We start from the raw sequence: 23,330 nt of genomic DNA on the forward strand, positions 1-23,330 counted from the left end.
CTGGAACACGGAATTCCTCCCTGGGGTGCTCAGGGTGCAGAGGGCTTTGCTCAGCACTGAGCAGTGCAAAAAGGGAATGTACACAACACCCCCTCCCAAAGATTCACACATGCAAAAACCTCTACAGGAACTTGATGCATTCTGCCAATTAGCAGATTAATTAAGGTGTTTGCTTGCATACAGGTGCCCACAGGTCACTCTCAGGATCCTGCACAGTGGGGTTTTGCTCTGATGTGCCCACAGATTTGCAGGGACTCTGGGCACATCACCTCACCCTGGGCTCCCCAGGCCAGTAAAGCACACACCTTGCTCACAGCACTGTGAGGTCCATGGGAAACAGCAGCAAGAGGACTGCAAACTGAATTATTTACAGCACTGCCCTATGACAGTGGCCAGCTCCAGCTGCTGCACACCCAGGCAGCTCTGAGCAAGCAGACAGGCACAGATCTGCTGCCAGGATCCCCAGTGCTGCAGCTGGAGGCTGCGTCCTCAGAGAACATCTCTGTGGGTTGTGCTACCAGAGGAACTTGCTGCTGGCTGCTCCTGCTCCCCAGAGGCAGCTGAGGCAGCAATCTGAGGCAGGAGGGCAGCTCTGGGCAGAGCAGTGACAGGCTGCTCCCAGCACGGACTGCACCTGCTCCTCCCAAGGAGGGGCCTGGCCACGCCCTGCTGGGAAGGCAAACCTGCCCCACACCTGGGCACTGTCACCCTGCCTGCCTCACTGCAGGCACCACGTCCTGACCTGCAAAAAGCACCCAAACCAGCCCCAGAGCTGGGGGCAAGGCTGGGCTGCACCTGCGGGGAGGCTGCCAGGCTGTGCTGCAGCAGCAAGGCTGCTCACCTCACCTGGGAGCTCAGCCAGAGCTTGTCTGGACCCTGCACTGTCCTGTCCTCACTGCTGCACCTGGTGCTGTCCTCACTGCTGCACCTGGTCCTGCACTGCTGCACCTGGTCCTGTCCTCACTGCTGCACCTGGTCCTGCACTGCTGCACCTGGTCCTGTCCTCACTGCTGCACCTGGTCCTGCACTGCTGCACCTGGTCCTGTCCTCACTGCTGCACCTGGTCCTGCACTGCTGCACCTGGTCCTGCACTGCTGCACCTGGTCCTGCGCTGGGTCATCCAAGCCTTGAGCAGAGGTGCTGAAAGAAAGCAAAGACCATCTGATCTCCAAAGTTTTGGGCACACTTGCTCTGTTTCCTCACCTACTGTCCCTCAGAAGGTGAATAGCCAAAGGTGGATCTTCCCACAGGGAAAAGCAGACCCCAAACCCAGACACTCACACACTGGGCTTTCAGGCTAGAAATAAAGCATGTGGATTTATTTGCAAATAGTTCCAAACCCTGGAAGGGTGACTTGGTGCACGTACATTTGCAGCATGACACGTTGCTGGTGCTGCATGCTGTCCCCAGCACTGCCAGAGTGCAGTTCTGTCAGTGGATTGTGCCTCCTGCACCCAGCAAAGCCCTCCTGCCTGTACTGCTGCCAGGCTGCTCGGGGAAACGCTCTGACAGCCAAAGGAAAGAGGCGTGTGGAGTAGGGAAAAAAGATGAAGCCACTAAAATGCAAATTTTATTCACAGTTGGCATGTTTATAAATATATATATTACATTCTTACAATCTACAGTACATTCTAAATATAGAGGGATTCAATCTAAGTGTTTGTGGGAGGGCGGGTGTGTATGAAACTGAGCAACCTAGATTCAGTGATGGAAGACTTAACAAAAAGGGGGCAAGGACTGACTCCAGAAAATAAAGGGGAGCTTGAAATGGTTTCATATTTCAAATCCATTACCTGGATTTTAGTTAGTGCTTTGGCACTTTGCCACTGGCCCTTGGAGGCTGCTGTTGGACCTCACAAGACATGTCCTGGTGTGAGGCTGGAGGGCACGTCGGGTTGGAGGGGCAATCACTGAAATCCTACTGTATGTACATCCTTATCAAGAAAACAGAAGATAATCATCACCCCTGGGAAAAACAAATGTTATCTGCTGAGTTTAGCTGTGCAGGGTTCAATGCTGAACGTGCAGCTCTCCCCTGTGACCTCCCAGTGCCCTCTAAACGTGCTGGGCTAAGGAGGGGGGCACAAGGAACTGAACACCTCCCCAGGGCAGGGCATGGACCAAGAGGCAGCTGCTGCTGGTGGCCACTTCAGCACACGTGGCACTGAGCCCAGGGACAGGGGCCAGCTCTGGGAGGGGACAGCAGGGAAGGCCAGGACAGCGTGGTACCAGCAGGGCTGTGCTCAGCAGGAGCAGCCCTGGAGTGATGTGCACGGGAGGGGAGGGGAGGGAAGGGAAGGAAGGGACCACAGCTCCAAGGCTGACTGAGCTGGGAAGTGCCCTCAGGATAGCAGATGGGGAGCTCCAGGGAAAGGGCTGGGAATACAAATCCAAAACAGGACAATCAAACAAAGCGGGCTTTTAAAAATAGCTCATTCTCTCAAACTTTCCAAAAGACCTTCCTTAGGATGAGTGACAGTCTGAGTGTAGATCATATCTTCTCCTATTTTACAAATTAAGAAATACCGAAAATTGGCTGGCAAAGTTTATTACCTTGGCATCTACTTAAAAAGAGAGTTTCAGTTTGAACTGTGTCAGTGTATCCATTGTCAGTGCTTGGGAGGCAAACATGCTGGTTTGTAAACAGCCCAGAAACGCCTCGATCCCCTCCAGACTCTTTGGGAACTCGTGGCTCCTCAGCTCTGGGAGCTGCTTCCTTCACTGTTGGTTTCTGTCAGCTTTAAATGAGCACTCCTGGATGGATATTCTCTGCACGTGGCCTGAACAACATGCTCTTCTCACAGATCTATTTATTCCGAGACCAATCTTTTGCTTTTAACCAAAGCTTGCAATATTGAACATAGAGCTGTGTGAGCTTTGTAATATCCAAACTGCACTGGAGTTTGTTATATTTATTGATTTCCTGGGAAAGCACAGAGAATGAGACCGTATTATTTTTCTAAGTTTTTTTTTCATGTTATCGTGTATCAAAAAACCACACACATCTCTCACTTCCATCTCTGAGCACAGAGAAGACTTGAATTTTAACAGCTGTCCAGGATCTCTGCTCTCCCAGCTGCTTTTGGGTGGCTTCTTGGGGCTCCACTGAGTTGTTATCCACCAGCTGATTTTTGTTAGAATACAACATTTTGCCCCACTACCCAAAATTAAAGGCAGAAGGTGAGTGAAAAACAAACAAACGAACAAACCAAACCAAAAGAGTCTTTTGTGTCTCACTAGGCATTTTCGTGTAACCTCTCCATGTAGTTTTTAAGCTCTTTGCACTCCCCCAGGTCCATATCCTGGCAGACCCATTTAATGTCATCCTCATTACTCATCAAGATTGAGTTGACAGTTGGACAGCCATCGTCAGAGGAGATGGTGGTGAAGGTGGTGAATTTCACCCGTTTCCTCTTGGAGGTAGGAGAAGTGGTTGGTTCACTTTTCTGTTCTTTGCCTTCGCTGAACGTGGACTCGGGAGACCTGAAAGACTGTCCATTGGTAGTTTTGGTGGCAGTTGTGCTGAGGAGGTATTTGCTCTCCTCGTAGTCCACTCCTCTGTCGATGGCTGTGATTCGCTCATCCTGCTGCGATGAGAAGTTGATGTGATTCTCCAGCAGCTCCGTCCTGTTGCTCAGCCCAACCCAGTCATGAGAGTGGCTCATGCCCTCCTGCTCCTCAAAGGGAACCTGCTTGTTTCTGTACTTGAGAGCAAAGGTGACGCAGTTGATGAGGAACACCAGGATGGCCAGGCAGAAGACGCCCAGCAGGGCGTACATGCCGATCTCCAGGTCGCTGAGCCCCCGGGGGGATGGCACCAGCTCGCTGTCCTCCGTGTCCCCGCCGGCCCTGGGCAGATCCACCTGGGCAGGGAAGCTGGTGAAGTCCAGGGGCAGGTTCTGGCTGGCATCGTCCAGGAGGCTCTCTCTGTCCTCCTTCCTGCTCAGAACGGACCTGTGGGTGGTGGTGCCCCTGCCCTGCTCGTGGCCCATGGAGGAGCTGTAGTAGTGCCCGTCCCCTCTCTCCTGCCAGGTGCTTTTCTGGCGCCGGTCGCTGGCGCGGTTCTCCAGCTGGACACCAGCCCCCCTGTGCTTGCTGTCACTGACGTTGGGGTTGGCATCGCTCTGCCCAAACTTGACCTTAATGCTGCCGCTCCCCACGGCCAGGATGCTCTTCCTTTTGGATTTCTGGCAGGTTTCACTGATCACCATCTCCACCTTCACCAGCGTGCCCTGGCCCTCGGTCTCAGCAGCAATCACGGGCCACTTGAATTTGGGGTCATGGTGGATGGAGACCACCTTCTCATCCAGAGAGGTGGCTGACAAGGAGAAGTCTTTGGAGTCATAAATATCCAGGGGCATGACGGATCCATCACTGAACTGGATCCAGCAGCTGATGGCTGCTTCCTGTAATATATAAAACAAACACAGACCCATCAGAGTGATCGTCGAGGGAAATGTGCTCTGTTCTGGTCTGCTCCCTCCTCCTCACAGGATCCTCACACCATGAGTGATCAGAAAAGAAATAAATAGGGAGAGAAGCTAATTAATATCTTGCCAAGGCATGAAAAGAAATACTGGGCTCAAACACTCGTTGATAATAAGATTGGTTTCCACAAAGGTGCTTAAAGGAGCCGTGTCCCCTGGGCTCTGCAGAATCCACTTCAGCACCATAATAAATTGCATGTCAGGAAGCATTACCAGTGACTGAGATCATTTACTGTTGTGTATTCACATTAAAAAAACCCCAACATTATTTCTAAACTGCTTAAAATACAAAGTCTCCTCTTATTACACAAAGCACATGTTAAAAGATGGCTAATACAGCCAACAGCTCCACACACGACTCCACACCTTCACTCCTTGATTCCTGTCTCTCAAATTAAATTAGCAGATTGTAGAAGCAGAGGAAACCAATCAGTTGCTTCTTTAGAAAATGGCCAGGGTCATTTTTACGCCTGTTAGCAACTAAAAGCAAGACAATAATAAAGTTTAATCTCGTGTCACAGCAATGCAGATTGTGTACTCCAGTGTGCATGGAGGCTTTCACTGAATGCCAATGAATCCAACCTGGGTGCTAAGAACATGCCTCATGCTGCAGCTTTCCTGGGATCCTTGGCTTTTGGCTTCTAACTTGAAACATTTTTAAATATTTTTAAATTTCAGAAAACATGTGTTCACCCATTTCTGAAAATCAGGTCCTCTAAGGACTCTCAAATGGCTATTGAAAATTGTTGTGCCACCTGAAAAACATCTTTGTGTTCATACACTGATCATTTACAGATAAAATTCAGGTTCTCTGCTGGAATCTCATTCCTGCTTCTGATGGTCTGACTTGCCCTGGTTGGGATATCTGCACTGGAGAACCCCCACCAGACAGACCTGGCTCCATCAGTGATTCTCTACTGCCTGAAATGAGCTTTTCTATGGTCAGAGTTGGGATCACCTTGCTGCTGAGTCTGCCAGACAGACAGACAGACACCCAACCAACAAATCAACTTGTGAAAACCGTGACTATAAAAGTCCTGTTTCTTTAAAAAAGCAGTTTTTCATACAGACAGTATTTGCATTCTAACTCCACATATGGACAGAGAACAAACACAGTTATCCTTTAAATTGCTCATAGCACCAAGTCATTCACCTGTTCAGAGCATGGAGAATGAGCTTCCAGTCCTTGGGGATTGTAGGGTGCTGATTCTACTGGCCTGAATCCAAAATCCTCAGAGCCACAAAGCTCCCCCTGCTTCAATGGGAGATTTGCTTCTGTCTCTATTTCAGGCCAGAGCCCTAAGACTTTGCTGACACTGTCATAAATCCCAGCTTTGTGTTTATTAATCTTTGGCTGTTTCTTGAAGCTGCATAGAATTTATGTCATCGAGTCTCATCCTCCCACTGTGTTGCTTAAACCTGCATAAGCATTTAATAATTCTGCATTGCTTTGCTTACAGGGACTGTGCTCTGAAAATCATGTCCTGGGCAATGGGGGGACTCAGCTGCCTTCCAAAGCAGAGCCAGCCCTGCCAGACTGGGGGCACAGAGTTTCCTCTCTGGTTTTGTGGATCCCTGACTGCAGCCCTGCATGAAGGACCTGTCCAGACTCATTTCTGGGGCTGAAATGCCCGAGCTGGGCACACAGTGGGGCTGACTGGCACCAAGCCCTGCCCCTGGGCTGGTCTCAGGGCACTCTGTCCAACCCCCTGTGCCATGGATGAGCTCACTGGCCTTCCCTCCACCTGCCTGCCATCGATTCCTTCACTCCTGCAACACTACAGGGGAGCCTGATTTTTATCACCCTATAAATCTGCATTATTTCTCATCCTGCATCCCAAGGAAAAGACCCCATGATGAATTAAAGCACCTCAGCAGTTGGCCAAATTTCAAATGTCCATGCCATTTACCTTTACAGCTCAGAAGATGCTTAAGTGTTAAGAGCCCAGTGTATCCTTGATGAAAGTCCCAGACTGATGGATTTGGTTTGGAAAAACAAGTTTACATTTCAAATGTGTACAGAGGCACAAGGACAAATAGACAAATACCAAGCAGGGACTGATGAGGACATGGCAAAGTCCAGAAGCCCTTGGTAACTGTTGGTTCCCTCATAAAGGAACTAAGAGTAATAAGGGAAAAAAATGCTTTATGAAATCATGAATCAGGAAATGAGTCAGTGATGCTGATTCATATTCTAGTAATGACTCAGAATGAAAGGGATGCTCCCTGACTTCTTAAAGTGCTCACAGGAAGTGACTAAAGGAAGAAGAGTTTGGCACAACATGAGGCACTTTCTGGTGTAGAGGTGGAATGAAAGGGATGAGTTGGACACCTGTGGTGGGAGGCTGAACATGGCAGGATATCCTGGGATCTAGTGGGTGCTGGATGGGACAGAAAAGGCACCAGAGTGTCTGTGTGTGTGTGTGGGTCTTTGTTTTGCTGTTTAGGACCCTTGGTGGCCTTCAGGAAAGTCCCATAGACAGAAAGTTTCATTAGCACACTGTTAGTCAAAGTCTGCTCAGCTCTGGCAGAGGCAGCGCCTCAGAGCAGCTCCCTGCACAGAGCCCAGGGGCACAGACCTGCTTTGGGGACTGCAGCAGCTCCTGTGCCACTGCAGTAGCAAAGATGGCCCTGTTGCTCCCCGGGCTGAGCTGCAGAGAGAGGGACAGTCCTGTCACCAGCTGCACTCCCAGGTCAGTTATTGTCACCTTCTCGTCCAGGACTGTCACCGTCTTCTCGGCCAGGATGGCATCTGAAAGGGGGGACAGGATCTGGAAAGGAAAACTGCAGTCACCAACAGCCACTTTGCACATGAAACAACTGCACAGAATTCATGTAACACACTTAAGGGATGCTTGTGGGAATGGGATTTCTCACAGCACACACCATTAAAATGTGATTTAAAAGGGCTACTCACATTTTGTAACTCTTCTGCAGTAACAGGGGGCTTACAACACCTTCTACCTGTGCAGCTGTACTCAGCTGTGCCATTCCCCTCTGCAGTGTGCCAACATCTGCTTCAGACAGGCTAACTGTCTGTAAATGTAATTACCACATCTGCCTCACACGTAGTAACTAGTTGTAAATGGAATCTTCATGTGAAATTCAAGTATTTGATTAATCCCCATGTTTTGAGGTGGCATAAATATAATGTAGTCAGTAGATTTATGTAAAATCCACTGAATAAATGGTACTTATTTCTGTGGAAAGGAAGGGTAATGTATTGCTACAACAACCTCTCATGGTACTGAATGCAAAATTGACAGAGAGAATTTGTTTTGGTTAAGAAATACACCCAGAGGTCAGTGCAGTGATACATGACATCCACGGTGCTCGTTAGCAGCGAGCTGCATTTAATGATCCAGACAGGGTACAGAGCATTTCTGAAGCAGCTTCTAAGAGGTATTCTTTAAATATAACTTGCTCTCAGCTTTTTACCCTTGGATTTTTCTTTCTTTCCACAGTTTTATGTGCATTGGTTGGAGCTCTGTAAGTTCCAGAGCTTTAGAAAGGCATTCAGAAAATCTCTGCAGATTTTGCAGAAAGTCAAAAATCCCAAATCCCATTTCTCCAGCCTTGACAGCCTCGTTATCGACAGGTGTGCTGGTTGTTTCTGTTTGACAGCTTGGGATGATAAGCATGTTTGGAGAGAGATCTCTTCCCTGTTCTAGTGGTTGTTAACACGTCTTCTGCTTCAGTATCACTGAAATAATCTCTCTCCCCATCTCCTTTCCCTTTTCTTTTAATTAATATTTGGATTAGTATTCCAGTCTCACTTCCTTCACCTGGATAATTTTCACTTTACCCTTTGCTCTGTCAGTGCAGGCTGGGAGAACACTGAGCTGTTCCAGCAGCTGCATGCCTTGTGATCAAATCCTGGCTCCAGGTTCAAAAGCAGCCTTAGGCAAAAATAATCAGAAAAAGCCTCCCACTATACAGGTTGGATTAAATGAAATGAGACTGTGATCTACTACTCTTTGGGGCACCAGATAAGGAGAGAAACCATCTCTGCCATGTCTTCTAGTTCTTGCTCCAATCCTGTTCCATTCAGAAGCTCATGGCTCCAGTTTCTGTTGTCAGTGCTGGATCACCCATGGCCAGGGAGGGGAATTAAGGGAGGAACAGAACCTGTCAGTGGTCTCCCTACCTGGATTGTGGTAGGGGAATTAAAGGGGGAACAGAACCTGTCAGTGGTCTCCCTACCTGGATTGTGGTAGGGGAATTAGGGAAGAACAGAACCTGTCAGTGGTCTCCCTACCTGGATTGTGGCAGGGGAATTAGGGAAGAACAGAACCTGTCAGTGGTCTCCCTACCTGGATTGTGGCAGGGGAATTAAGGGAGGAACAGAACCTGTCAGTGATCTCCCTACCTGGATTGTGGCAGGGGAATTAAGGGAGGAACAGAACCTGTCAGTGGTCTCCCTACCTGGATGGTGGTAGGGGAATTAGGGAAGAACAGAACCTGTCAGTGGTCTCCCTACCTGGATTGTGGTCATGCCCAGCTCCAGCCCAACCAGGACCTGCCCATCGTGCAGCCGGGCGATCCTGGGCTCCTCCACCTGCATGAAGTCCCTGACCAGGTGGGTGATGTCCAGCTGCCAGTCTGAGCCCAGCAGGAAGCTGAGCTGGGCCCCGGGCTCGGGGGGCTCGGCCACGAACTGGGTCAGCACCCTGACCATGGCGTGCTGGTACTGCAGGGTGCAGCCCCTGCCCCTGCGCTCGTCCTCGTCCTCGTCGTCGCTGTCCCTGGCCGGCCTGGGGACAACAAGGGGACAGGGTCAGCTGTGCTGAGAGCTGCTGCTGACCTCAGCCTGCAGCCTGCTCCTGGGACCAGCTGCTTCCTTCAGCTTCTCCCACTTTTATCCTGTTCCCTGTGTTCATAACTCAAAAACAGCACTTGAGACCATCTTTGGCCTCCCAGCTTTGCCACCACACTCTACTCCCCAAGCATCTTCCATTGTTTTCCATGTCAAGTCCTTGCTTTCAGGACCTTCACACTTCTTTTCTTTCTGGATCTTCCCATAAACATCTTTGTGTTGCCATGGAAATCTCCTCTGCACCTACACACACATATCCCTCTCTGTACAGTACAGTTTGAAATCACATCTCCACCAAAATGTCTTTGCTCTGATGCTAACAGAAACCTGGAATGAATGGCTTCACTTGCAGGTGGGAACACCAAGTACCTCCTTGATCAGCTTGTTCCCCGTGTTCTCAGTAACACTGACAACAGACACAGCCAGCTCTGACCTGCTCCACCCATCCTCTGTCCTGTGGGCACTGACAGTGTCTGAGAGCTCTGTGTCCTGACCGTGGGGCACTGATCAGTGCCACTGCACCCCACGGGGGTGTGGAACAGCTGTGTGCTAACTGTGACCACTGACAGTGGATGCAGGAGCTGCCAGGAGCTGTCAACAGGCTGGAGACCGACCAGCCCTGCCAGAGCTGCCTCTTCTGATGTCTCCTTGCTGCCTCGTGCCTGGTCCTGCCTACCCTGACCAGGTGGCTCTTCCCTCTCAGTCATTAGTGCGACCAAAGGAAATTGATTTCCAATCCAGGCTCATGCATCTGCAGCTTCCATTTCCCTTACAAGCCCAGTGCAGGAGCCTATTGAATAAATGTCTGGTGACCTTCACATTTACAGCAGAATTGCATTAAGGCCAAATGAGCATGTTCAGATCCAGTGGCCCTGACAGGTCCCTGGCAAGTGCACAGCCCAGAACAAACATCCTCTAACGAAACCTACCTCTTATTAGAGATGATGGGGACTCTCCAGCCCTTGATCTGATTGAGTTCTGTGTCAGAGACCTCTATCTGCAGCGGGAGACGAGGAATCCACACTGTCATCTCTAGAGGGGCACTCAGGTGCTGGTAAGTGAAATTAACCACGACATTCACTTTGCCTTTCATTTCCTTCCCGTTGACAAAGACATAGTCACATCTGTCAGAAACCTGAAAAGAAAAAGGAGAAGGAAAAGAGAAATTAATGAGTCTCTTCACTAATTATAAAGTTCACCACATGCTGGGTAAGTGAGTGGGAGGAAGAGAAGGGATCTAGGTTTAAACCAGCTCCAGGTTCAGAGGACAAGATGGAATAACAAGAAAGGTGCCTGGTGTGCCCTCAATAGCCTGTGTAATTCAGCATCACTTTAAGAGGCTGGTTTTTCCTGCTATAAACAGCTCTGGCATAATCTAAGATAAGGGAGCAGCTTTCTCTTGGTCCTTAATTCCCACTCCAGCAGTAGGACAGACCCAGGTCATGGCAGGGAGAGAAGGTTCCTCTCCTCTCCCCACAGCTCAGACTCCCCAGTCCTCCTGCTCTCCCCTGAGGGCCCACAGAGCCCCACTCACCTGGGGAGGAGCAGGTGAGTGCCTGCAGGCTGCAGGCAGACCTGAGAAGGGACAGATCTCTCTAATCCACCCCAGAACGGGACAGAGCTCTTCAGGAGTCCTGCCACGGGTACCAGGGAGTGAGTGGGGGGCTCACAACCACAACTCATCCCAGGGAAGAGCTCAGGGATGGCCAGGGCACAGCTCCAGCCCTGCCACCAGCCTGGCAGAGCACTGGAACTGGAGCCAGCCCTGATGTCCCTTCATTTATCACCTGCAGCTCTGGACATCAATATTGCAGAGAGTTAGTAAATCTCACTCAAGCAATTTAGCAGTTACTGCAAGGATCTAGGTGAGCTGACAGGACCTGTTCATTACAGTTAGTTAAAATATATGAGTAAATGTGCACGTCAAATAATTTATTAACTACCACTTTAGTGTGCTGATGATCTGAAGGAATGATCTATTAGAACCCTGAGCTCTTTTCACAATCCATTACCAGCCAGACTTTCTATTCCACTCCATCAATGGATTTCATACTTCTCACTCTGGAATGTCTGAATTTAATGCCATTTTCTACTTTTCTGTTTAAATGCTGAATGAATTTAAATCATATTTAAATACCACCAGCTTTTGTAGGACAATTGGCATTCCTAACATTATTACCTTTAAACAACAGCAACGCCCTCACAGACAGAGCCATGGCAAATGCATTTCCATCCTGGCTCATCTGGGCCTCAGTGACACTCCACAAAAGGTTATCATGGCTCTCGCAGTGCCTCCCTTCCAAGCCAGTCTGCTCTAAGGCCAAACTCTTGAGTTGCTGCTGGTTTCAGCAGCAGAGGAAGGAGTTTGTTTACAGGCAGATGTATGGGGTTGTGTCTCAGGTGAGCCTGCTTTACCCCAGCTGCTGTCAGGATCCAGTCTCAGTGTGCTGCTCCGAGCTCAGGGTGAGTGCCCAGCAGCTCCTGGGGGACCCTGGGGCCACCCTGCCTTGTGACCACCTCACACTGGGCAGTCTTAGCTAATTAACACAAGGCAATTAACCGTGATAGCCCTGGGACTGGAGCCCTGAGGCACTTAAGGACTGGAAAACGTCCCAGAGCTGAGGGCAGCCCAGAGATCAGAGCTGAGCTTCTGCACTGCCATGGGAGCTGCTGGGTCCTGCATGTCCCCAGGGTGCCCTGCGTGCCCCCTGGGTGCCCTGCATGGCCCCAGGGTGTGCCCTGCGTGTCCCCAGGGTGCCCTGCATGGCCCCAGGGTGTGCCCTGCGTGTCCCCTGGGTGCCCTGCGTGTCCCCTGGGTGCCCTGCATGTCCCCAGGGTGTGCCCTGCGTGTCCCCAGGGTGCCCTGCGTGTCCCCTGGGTGCCCTGCATGTCCCCAGGGTGTGCCCTGCATATCCCCTGGGTGCCCTGCATGTCCCCTGGGTGCCCTGCGTGTCCCCTGGGTGTGCCCTGCGTGTCCCCAGGGTGCCCTGCATGGCCCCAGGGTGTGCCCTGCGTGTCCCCAGGGTGCCCTGCATGGCCCCAGGGTGTGCCCTGCGTGTCCCCAGGGTGCCCTGCATGTCCCCAGGGTGCCCTGCATGTCCCCTGGGTGCCCTGCGTGTCCCCAGGGTGTGCCCATGTATCCCTGCATGTGCCACTCATGTCCCCTGCCTGTCCCCTGCTCTGCACGTCACCAGGGCTGCTGGCAGAGCACCTGGGTCAGGTGCCACTGCCTGAACAGTGACTTGGGGTGGGATTTTGCTGCTGCTTTTACTGGTCCATGAGCTTGTGAAGAGCAGCTCAGGCACAGGGGCTGGAACTCAGCACAGACTCTCTGAGGCCACAGAGACAACTGCTGAACTGTGCTGGGCAGAGATGGCAATCAGACTCTCCGATTCTAAATTCATCAATGCTCAAGCAATAACAAGAGAAAGAAAATTTGGCAGGCAAACAGAGCTGGATTCCAACTTTATCAGGGTTCACTGCACAAAGAGAGCTAAAAAAAGAATCCATCCCTAAAAGACTACTGTATGAATGATTAAATAAATACCATGACCTTGTGCCTTCAAGATTATGATTTATGGAACAAACTGATGGTCAGGAAAAAATGCCTGGGCTTGGGATTCCCCTTGGTGCCCGTGTCCCTGGCTGAGAGTGAAGTCAGCAGCACGATGAGCTCACTGAGTTCCCAGGCAGCCCTCCCCTGCCTGGATCAATGAGCTGCACTGTGCTGCTGCAGCTTGCATGCAGTCCCAACAGAGCAACACCAGAACATGGGGCAAAGTCCAGCCCATGCTCCCAAACCAGCCAGCAGGTGCAGAAACAGCTCCTCAGTGGGCAGGCAGACCAGCCCAGCCATGGCCTGCTCCTGCAGCCACATCCAGCACGAGGGAAGGGCTACAGACACACAGGGGGAGCAGGAAACTGAAATATCTCCTGAGATTGTGCTCTCAGAGCTGTGAACGGGGCAGGAGGGCTCTGCCCTGGCCCAGCTCAGCTCCTGGGGCACAGCAGGGGTGGCCTGCAGGGCTGCAGCAGCCTGGGCACACACAGCCACTCCAGAAAGCCACTGAGCACGTTGGAAATGCAGCAGAGCTACAAAGGGACTGGGGAAAGGTGGGGGATTTGTGGGGGAAGCCAGTCAGTTTCCTTCCCAAAACCCAGGGACTCCCCATCTCTCATCTCCCCTCCTCCTGCCTTTGGGTTCTGATCTCTCAGAGATGCCAGCTCCAGCTTTCAGCAAAGGTGGCACGGGCTCAAGGGAGAAAGAGCAGATTTTCCTTTCCTGCTAAAGTACTGCTGGAATACATCTCTGTGTTGTGGCCACTGCAATTCAAGGACATTATAATGCCATTAAACCCTTCTGGTGCTGTGCTCCCTTGCTGAAGCTTTTCTGGGCTTTGTGTCACTGGAGCTTTTCACACACCTGCACCGAGCTGACTCCTTAATTAGGGGAGACTGTATTAGTGTTCACAAGGTGCTCCAGGAATTCTCTCAGCACAGGGGCCTTTTATCTCTTGAGGGGACTGAGCTCTGAATGGCTTTTTGGGGCATGAACCTGGTAGGTTATGAAAGGCCTTTGGGCTTCTTTTGGCTCCTGCAGGTCCCCCTCTTTTTCTTCCACCAGTGAAGAGCTGAGGCAGCTTCCTGTGAGTGACACACAGACCTGAGCTCTGGGGGCAGAGGTCTGTCTGTCCCTCACTGCCAGCCCAGCACAGAGTCAGCAAGGACACTCCCCCGTGCCCGTGTCCAGAGCAAACACACCCTGCTGGCACTGGCTGTGAGGTCAGTCACTGCCCCCAACGTGCAGAGTCAATATTCCAGGAGTGCCCAGCACTGCACTGAACTCAAGCCCCAAAGCAAAGGGCAGAGCCTGCAGTCACTGCTGCTCCCTGCTGCAGACTGGCAGTGCCAGCCCCCCGTGCAGCTGTGCCCTCTGAGCCCAGCTGTGCCTCTGGGCACCCCAGCCTGAGCCCAGCTGTGCCCTCTGAGCCCAGCTGTGCCTCTGGGTACCCCAGCCTGAGCCCAGCTGTGCCCTCTGAGCCCAGCTGGGTACCCCAGCCTGAGCCCAGCTGTGCCCTCTGAGCCCAGCTGGGTACCCCAGCCTGAGCCCAGCTGTGCCCTCTGAGCCCAGCTGTGCCTCTGGGCACCCCAGCCTGAGCCCAGCTGTGCCTCTGGGTACCCCAGCCTGAGCCCAGCTGTGCCCTCTGAGCCCAGCTGTGCCTCTGGGCACCCCAGCCTGAGCCCAGCTGTGCCCTCTGAGCCCAGCTGTGCCTCTGGGCACCCCAGCCTGAGCCCAGAGCCCAGCTGGCAGCCCTGCAGCCCTGCAGGGGATGCTGCTGTGCCCCTCCAAACACAACCAGGGGCACTGCTGCTCCCAGGCTGTTTTACATTCACCTGAAAAGCCTGGTGGTGTTGTTTGAAAAGGGCTCATCTCTGTCCTCTGAAACTCCCCCTTCTGAATGCTCTTGGGGTGTGATCACAACCAGAGCAATGGGGTTTTATTAATTTCTCCTCCTTTGGTTCCCACTATCTGTGTTATAAAACACTGAACTCTTGGAGGCCCTGCAGCAGGACTCCCCCAGCCTGGGGGAAACGTGGGAAGCAGCAATAAGGGCCCCACAAACCCCACACAGTCCCTGCCCCATCGACCTCCTGCCTCCAGCTCTCCAGTGAGCACTGCTCCCATCCCTCTCCTAAAAGCATTTTCTGCTTTTCCCCCTCCCCTGTGTGCAGGCTGTCTGTGGGACATCTGGATTTGTGGCTGAGGTTCCTCTGGTCCCATAAACCCGTGGCAGCTTTTGGCTGAGCAGAATGCAAAGCCCTAAAGGGAGGGAGGGAAAGGGGAATGAACATCCTAACTCCCAGAGAGGCCCCCAGAACCTCACTGCCAGCTCTCAGAAATAACTGAACAGTCTTTCCCACCTCGTTATCATTATTAAATCCCCACGGGATAACCGTAAAGCCCTCACAGGAAACTGCTCTCCTGCTACAGTAATTCTGTCAGAACTCTTAGGAAGTCACAGCCAATAAATCTTTAAAAATAAAATATGTATTTGAAAATAAAATGTATCTGAGCAGTTTAGGTCGGTGCACCTCAAGGGTGGCCAGCTGGGAAGGTGAGCCTCTGGTATTTGCCCATAAAAATCAGAATTTGGCAATGACTGTCCCATCCATGCTCCTGTCCATGCTCCTTCCCCCTCCAGGGCTCTCTGTGTCTAACACACACTTCCACCAGAGCCCTGCCGCCGTGCCAGGCTCAAGGGATCTCTTCTGATTGAGCACTGCACACATTTCCCTTGCTCTAGCAGCACAAATGGGGATATTTAGTAAGGTAAGTTATGATAATGAGCCCTGCCTAAATCACAGCTGCCAGGAGAAGAATGGGGGAGGCTCTGCTAACCATTAAAAATGAATGAGCAGGGAAATAAATAAGCAAAAGCAGCTCATTTGAGCTCTAAAAGACTCCAGAACACAAGCTGTGTACCAAGGTACAAAAGGATGAGGCCATTATTAGCGCTATAACTCACCTCGAAACGACTCGGGGGAGGCGGAGTCACCTTCACTGAGCCGCGCTTAAACCGGGCACGGCTGAGCCCAGCCTAAAGCAGCAGGGATTGGGAACTCCAGGGATGGCTGAGCCCAGCCTAAAGCAGGAACTCCAGAGATGGCTGAGCCCAGCCTAACGCAGCAGGGATCAGGAACTCCAGGGATGGCTGAGCCCAGCCTAAAGCAGCAGGGATCAGGAACTCCAGGGATGGCTGAGCCCAGCCTAAAGCAGCAGGGATTGGGAACTCCAGGGATGGCTGAGCCCAGCCTAAAGCAGCAGGGATTGGGAACTCCAGGGATGGCTGAGCCCAGCCTAAAGCAGCAGGGATCAGGAACTCCAGGGATGGCTGAGCCCAGCCTAAAGCAGCAGGGATCAGGAACTCCGGGCATGGCTGAGCCCAGCCTAAAGCGGCAGGGCAGGGATCGGGAACTCCAGGGATGGCTGAGCCCAGCCTAAAGCAGCAGGGATTGGGAACTCCAGGGATGGCTGAGCCCAGCCTAAAGCAGCAGGGCAGGGATGGCTGAGTCCAGCCTAAAGCAGCAGGGATTGGGAACTCCAGGGATGGCTGAGCCCAGCCCAAAGCAGCAGGGATCAGGAACTCCGGGCATGGCTGAGCCCAGCCTAAAGCAGGAACTCCAGGGATGGCTGAGCCCAGCCTAATATGGCAGGGCAGGGATCCCTGAGCCCAGCCTAAAGCAGTAACTCCGGGGATGGCTGAGCCCAGCCCAAAGCCGCAGGGCAGGGATCAGGAGTTTTACTGCTCTAACCCTCCGGGATCCCTGAGCCCACCCTAAGCCCAGCCTAAAGCCGCAGGGCAGGGATCAGGAGCTCCGGGGATCCCTGAGCCCACCCTAAGCCCAGCCCAAAGCCGCAGGGCAGGGATCAGGAGCTCCGGGGATCCCTGAGCCCACCCTAAGCCCAGCCCAAAGCCGCAGGGCAGGGATGGCTGAGCCCAGCCCAAAGCCGCAGGGCAGGGATCAGGAACGCCGGGCATGGCTGAGCCCACCCTAAGCCCAGCCCAAAGCCGCAGGGCAGGGATCGGGAACGCCGGGGATCCCTGAGCCCGCCCTAAGCCCAGCCCAAAGCCGCAGGGCAGGGATCGGGAACGCCGGGGATCCCTGAGCCCGCCCTAAGCCCAGCCCAAAGCCGCAGGGCAGGGATCAGGAACGCCGGCATTCTCCGCCCGAACACGTCGCTCAGTCCCCAGGTCCTGTTTGCCTCCAGCCTTTGCACGGTGACAGGATGCAAGGCCACCTAGCCCTGCTACAGAGCGACACTAGCAGAGAGCCGTGCCCATGAAAAATGAGTTTTACTGCTCTAACCCACCGGGAGCATCTCGGGGAGCAGGGTGATGAAGAGAACTCTGACACCAGTTAATTGCTAAGGAATATTTGGGTTTGCTCTGTGGCAACCACCGATATATTCTCCTGGTGAAGGTACCCGAGTGCAGCACGCAATGGGACCTTGTAAAGGACTCTCAATTCTGGGCAAACATCCAGCTGGAGCTGCAGGTCTAACAGCTCCTTCGTGGTCTGACACAACGTCTGCTGGGTTGGTGTTACCAACTGAAACATCCCCTCGCTACCAGCCTCTCCTAAGAACCACCTTTTGCTTTTTAATATGGAGACTCGGCAGATCAAACCCAGGGGGTTTTTCCTTCCACGTTTCTTTGCCCTGTTTCCCCTACAAGAGCAGATCAAACTCAGGGGGTTTTTCCCCTCCATGTTTCTTTGCCCTGTTTCCCCTACAAGATCAGATCAAACTCCAGGGTTTTTCCCCTCCATGTTTCTTTTTCCCTGTTTCCCCTACAAGATCAGATCAAACTCCAGGGGTTTTTCCCCTCCATGTTCCTTTTGCCCTGTTTCCCCTACAAGAGCAGATCAAACTCAGGGGTTTTTCCCCTCCATGTTTCTTTGCCCTGTTTCCCTACAAGATCAGATCAAACTCAGGGGGTTTTTCCTTCCATGTTTCTTTGCCCTGTTTTCCCTACAAGAGCAGATCAAACTCGGGGGGTTTTTCCCCTCCATGTTTCTTTGCCCTGTTTCTCCTACAAGATCAGATCAAACTCAGGGGTTTTTCCCCTCCATGTTTCTTTGCCCTGTTTCCCCTACAAGAGCAGTTCAAACTCAGGGGTTTTTCCCTTCCATGTTTCTTTTTCCCTGTTTTCCCTACAAGATCAGATCAAACTCAGGGGTTTTTCCCCTCCATGTTTCTTTTTCCCTGTTTCTCCTACAAGAGCAGATCAAACTCAGGGGGTTTTTGCTTCCATGTTTCTTTGCCCTGTTTTCCCTACAAGATCAGATCAAACTCAGGGGTTTTTCCCCTCCATGTTTCTTTTTCCCTGTTTTCCCTACAAGATCAGATCAAACTCAGGGGGTTTTTCCCCTCCACGTTTCTTTGCCCTGTTTCCCTACAAGATCAGATCAAACTCCAGGGGTTTATCCTTCCATGTTTCTTTGCCCTGTTTCCCCTACAAGATCAGTCCATTTCTGTGCAGTGGATTTGCACAGATCTCCCCCATTTTCTGGGCTGGTGCTGAGAGCAGAGCAGCCCCTGCCCAGCCCCTTGGGACCACGTTTTGGAATCCCTGCACACGCTGTGCTCAGCTGTGATTGATTTCTGTCCGTGGGCTGCCTGTTGAGAGCTTGTCCCCTCTGAGGTCAGAGCAGCCAGGGCCACCTGGTGTGTCCCTGGAGCTGTGTCCCCTCTGCCACGGCACTGCCACTCCAGCTGATGAATGCTGCACTTCAGCAGGGCTTGCAAGACACCTACATTTGCTTTCATTTTTGGGTCACGAAATTCAGTTTCATTTCAATTTCAAATGATTAAAATTATGTAAAAATACCACAACATCAAGGAAAAAGTTATTTTAAAATGAAAAAATCAAAACATTTCATTTTGGAAATGTCAAAACAAGTTGTTTCCTTGACACAACAAGAACCTGGTAGCATCCTTTTCTTCTTTTTTTCTTCTGTCAGAGATGAAATTCCAAGGAAATTAGCATAATTTCACAAAGCTGCTTTACAGGAGTACAAATTCTGATTGAATAAACCCTGCCAAAATTTCCCCAATAAGCCTTAATCAACTGGGGCCACAAATCAAAACAAACTCATCACGATGAAAGCTGCTCAATTAAAATGCAATCTCATGGAATCCACGGCACCTCTGGCACAGTGAATGTGCTGCTGCCCTGGGCACGAGGGGACAGAAGGGCACAGAAGCACTTTGCACAAGCCTGGCTGTAATTCCCTGCTCCCTCACACACCTGCTAGCTGGCTGTGTGTAATTTACTGAGATCAATACTCTGAAGGATACTGAAGAGTTAAACTCCAGGGGAGTTTGGTGTTAAACCTCTCTGAGAATGCAGCCTTTCACCTCCCTCTGATGCATCTGCAGAATCAGGCTGCTCTCCCCTTGTTTTCCAGGGATGCTGCAAAGCCTGATCTGGAAGGAGCAAGAGCTCAGGTGCTGCAGTTACCCCGCTGCATCTTTCTGCTGCTAACACTTCTGGGCTCTCCTCTGGGCCAGCCCTTCACCTGCCAGGGCAGGGCAGGGCAGGGCAGGGCAGGGGGTGCAGCTCTGTCCAGGGCACACACAGACAATTCAGTCCTTCACTCCTGCTGCTCCCCACTCCTCCTGCTGCCACAGCCATCCCCGATTTGCTGTTGGCTGTTCCAATTCCTGTGTCCAGCTGGACGAGGAGGCTCCCAGCCCACCTGCTGCTGGTGACCCTGAGACAGCTCTGGGTCTGCTCCTGGCAGTCAGGGACAGGGATGGCAGCAGAGCCAGGCTGGCACTGCCTGAGGAGCTGCCAGGAGTTCAGCCCACCTCATGCTTTAGATTTTAGGAGCCACAATTGCTTGTAATAAACATGACAACACTTTCTTGCTCCTGTTAGTGAAGTTCCATCTCCCTCTCTCTCTCTGCATCACCCACTGCAGCCACCCAAGCACAGCAGGGCAGTGATGAGCACAGCCAGCACCCCGAGCTGCTCATCTCTGAACTGAGAGTGGCATTCTGCCCCCAACAGCAAAGCCTGAAGAGCAGGAATGACAACAACAACTTTGCTTCTCCCTCCTGAAAGGGAGGCTGCCCACTTGTCTCTGAGCAATGAAAACCTGATGTCCAAGGAGGCAGAGCTGATGAACAGTGTGACAAATCCAGTGGACAGAACACCAAAGCCAGGGGGACAGGCAGGTCCCAGACTGGTCAGGTGCAGTCAGCAAAGCACCAGTGAGGACAGGAAGGTAATTAATACACACAGCCTGGGACAGCCAGCCCCCGGGGCTGTCACCCCCTGTGAGACCCCTGCCCCCAGGAGCACAACGCCTGCAGGACCAGTCTGAGTGCCCTGTAATGGCTCCAGAGTGAGGGACCTGGTGTCTTTTTGCCTGACCAGGGGCAGGTGTGGGGCTGGGCTCTCTGCATCCCTGCCACACTGCACCCACCTGGGCTCTCTGCATCCCTGCCACACTGCACCCACCTGGGCTCTCTGCATCCCTGCCACACCTGCACCCACCTGGGCTGTCTGCATCCCTGCCACACCTGCATCCACCTGGGCTCTCTGCATCCCTGCCACACTGCACCCACCTGGGCTCTCTGCATCCCTGCCACACCTGCACCCACCTGGGCTCTCTGCATCCCTGGCACACCTGCACCCACCTGGGCTCTCTGCATCCCTGGCACACCTGCACCCAACTGGGCTCTCTGCAGCCCTGGCACACCTGCATCCACCTGGGCTCTCTGCATCCCTGCCACACCTGCACCCACCTGGGCTCTCTGCATCCCTGCCACACCTGCACCCACCTGGGCTGTCTGCATCCCTGCCACACCTGCATCCACCTGGGCTCTCTGCATCCCTGCCACACCTGCACCCACCTGGGCTGTCTGCATCCCTGCCACACCTGCACCCACCTGGGCTCTCTGCATCCCTGGCACACCTGCACCCACCTGGGCTGTCTGCATCCCTGGCACACCTGCACCCACCTGGGCTCTCTGCATCCCTGGCACACCTGCACCCACCTGGGCTCTCTGCATCCCTGCCACACCTGCACCCACCTGGGCTCTCTGCATCCCTGCCACACCTGCACCCACCTGGGCTCTCTGCATCCCTGCCACACCTGCATCCACCTGGGCTCTCTGCATCCCTGCCACACCTGCACCCACCTGGGCTGTCTGCATCCCTGCCACACCTGCATCCACCTGGGCTCTCTGCATCCCTGCCACACCTGCACCCACCTGGGCTCTCTGCATCCCTGCCACACCTGCATCCACCTGGGCTCTCTGCATCCCTGCCACACCTGCACCCACCTGGGCTCTCTGCATCCCTGCCACACCTGCACCCACCTGGGCTGTCTGCATCCCTGGCACACCTGCATCCACCTGGGCTCTCTGCATCCCTGCCACACCTGCACCCACCTGGGCTCTCTGCATCCCTGCCACACCTGCACCCACCTGGGCTGTCTGCATCCCTGCCACACCTGCATCCACCTGGGCTCTCTGCATCCCTGCCACACCTGCACCCACCTGGGCTCTCTGCATCCCTGCCACACCTGCACCCACCTGGGCTCTCTGCATCCCTGGCACACCTGCACCCACTGGGCTCTCTGCATCCCTGGCACACCTGCACCCACCTCTGCTCCTCCCCATGGACTGCAGCTCCCCCACACACCCCGTGCTCATTCCCAGTGAGATTTATGTTTGCTCTGTTAGAAAAAAACAAGATCCTCCTTTAAAGGGTTTTCATAACTTTATGGAAAATTGCTTTGAACCAAACAAAATATAAAAATTCTTTTGCATCAAGTGATGAAAAAAGAAATTACCACCCTTATTGTAGTTTTATGCATGACTGCTATTAAACTTTGGTCTGACAAACCAACAGCTGTTGGATTTCTTTGTAAAGAAAAAGAAACAGAGGAACTGGTTAAAAATGCTTTTTCTTTACGGCTGTAAGAGAAATGTAAATTCTTCCAGACCATTCTGGACTCCTAAATTAGTCAGAAAAAAGCACTGGGCTGATATATTCCCTGCCTCCTTGGATTCACTCATCTTTCATCTCCATCACTGCACTGCAGACTGGAAGAGTCGCTGGTTTTTTGACAACATTCTCATTTTTCCAGCTTCCAAGAAATCTCTAGACAGGGATTGTCAGCTCTGATTATGCAGCTCGTGCTGCAGCAACAGGTGTTACCCCGGGCTCAGGAACAGAACTGCACCTTTGGCAGAGGGATGGCAGAGCCTGGCCCGGGCCCTGCAGGGCTGCACACCTGGGCAGGCACGAGGAGCAGGAGGAGCTGAGGTGGTGGCCCTGCCAAGCCCTCCCAACACACCTGTGAGGGGCACCTGGGCTGGCTGTGGGCACTGGGAGGCTCGGGCTGAGAGATCTGGGGAGGTGTACAGCAGTGGAGCCTGCTGAGCACTGAGAGCTCAGAGCTGGCAGCTGTGGAGCTGTGCCCACACCGTTCAGATGTGGAGCTGTGCCCCACACAGTTCAGATGTGGAGCTGTGCCCCACACAGTTCAGATGTGGAGCTGTGCCCACACAGTTCAGATGTGGAGCTGTGCCCCACACAGTTCAGATGTGGAGCTGTGCCCCACACAGTTCAGATGTGGAGCTGTGCCCCACACAGTTCAGATGTGGAGCTGTGCCCCACACAGTTCAGATGTGGAGCTGTGCCCACACAGTTCAGATGTGGAGCTGTGCCCACACAGTTCAGCTGTGGAGCTGTGCCCCACACTGTTCAGCTGCACATCTCCCTGCAGACACCAGAGCACGGGGCAGACTCACCAGCTGGGCACCTCTGTGCCAGGGCACAGCAGGGGCAGGGCACAGCCCCAGCCCTGCTCCACTCTGGACTGGAGGCTCAAGGATCCTGTCTTTAGGAGAGCAAATCCCACCCAGCAGGGCTGACAGCCCTTTGGCTCTGGAGAGCTTTGATCCTGCCCCAAAGAGCCTCCAAGTCCTGAGATTTCACCTTCTGCCCAAAGAGCACTGGCCCAGCCATCAGTTTTCATCAGGGACAGCACCGGGGAGTGATGTGGCCCAAGGCAAGCACGAGACCAGACCTCCACATGTCGGAACTCAGGACATTCCTTTGGGAGTCCGGAGTTTCCTGGGACCCTTGCCAGGGGGCTCAGAGACCCTGGCACACAGCCCAAAACACCAGTGAGTTCGATTATGAACCACGGAATAACTTGTCACCTTTATAGAAAGAGATAAAAGCCACAATAGTGTAAATAGTGTAAGAATAAAATAATTACAGAGTCTAAATGTAAGTTTTAAGATTTTTAGTATAAAGGTTTCTAGTGACAAGATGGAGGGATTTGGGCGTGTCTAGCCTTTCTTCTTCTTCTCTACCTCCATCTTGTCTGGTGATGTTGGCACTTTTAGATTGGTCTAAAGTAGAAACTCACTGTCTAATATAGATGATAGGTATTGGAAAATAACTGTAAATATTGTACACGTAGTTTGTAGTATATAA

General features: G+C 52.6%; 1 protein-coding gene across 1 annotated transcript in view; it reads right to left on the minus strand.

Annotated features, from left to right (window-relative positions):
- Positions 1–1,551: 1,551 nt before the first annotated feature.
- The window catches only part of TMEM132D (transmembrane protein 132D), a 208,189-nt gene continuing 186,410 nt past the window's right edge, over positions 1,552–23,330 (minus strand). The window contains exons 6-9 of the mRNA XM_059863227.1: positions 10,233–10,438; positions 8,968–9,241; positions 7,067–7,258; positions 1,552–4,406 (exon numbers count right to left, since the gene is read on the minus strand). Of these exons, the coding sequence (XP_059719210.1) occupies positions 3,237–4,406; positions 7,067–7,258; positions 8,968–9,241; positions 10,233–10,438 (1,842 nt within the window). The 3' untranslated portion in view covers positions 1,552–3,236. The remainder of the gene's footprint in view (positions 4,407–7,066; positions 7,259–8,967; positions 9,242–10,232; positions 10,439–23,330) is intronic.

Source organism: Haemorhous mexicanus, chromosome 19, assembly GCF_027477595.1.
Source record: "Haemorhous mexicanus isolate bHaeMex1 chromosome 19, bHaeMex1.pri, whole genome shotgun sequence".
Lineage (NCBI taxonomy): Eukaryota > Metazoa > Chordata > Aves > Passeriformes > Fringillidae > Haemorhous > Haemorhous mexicanus.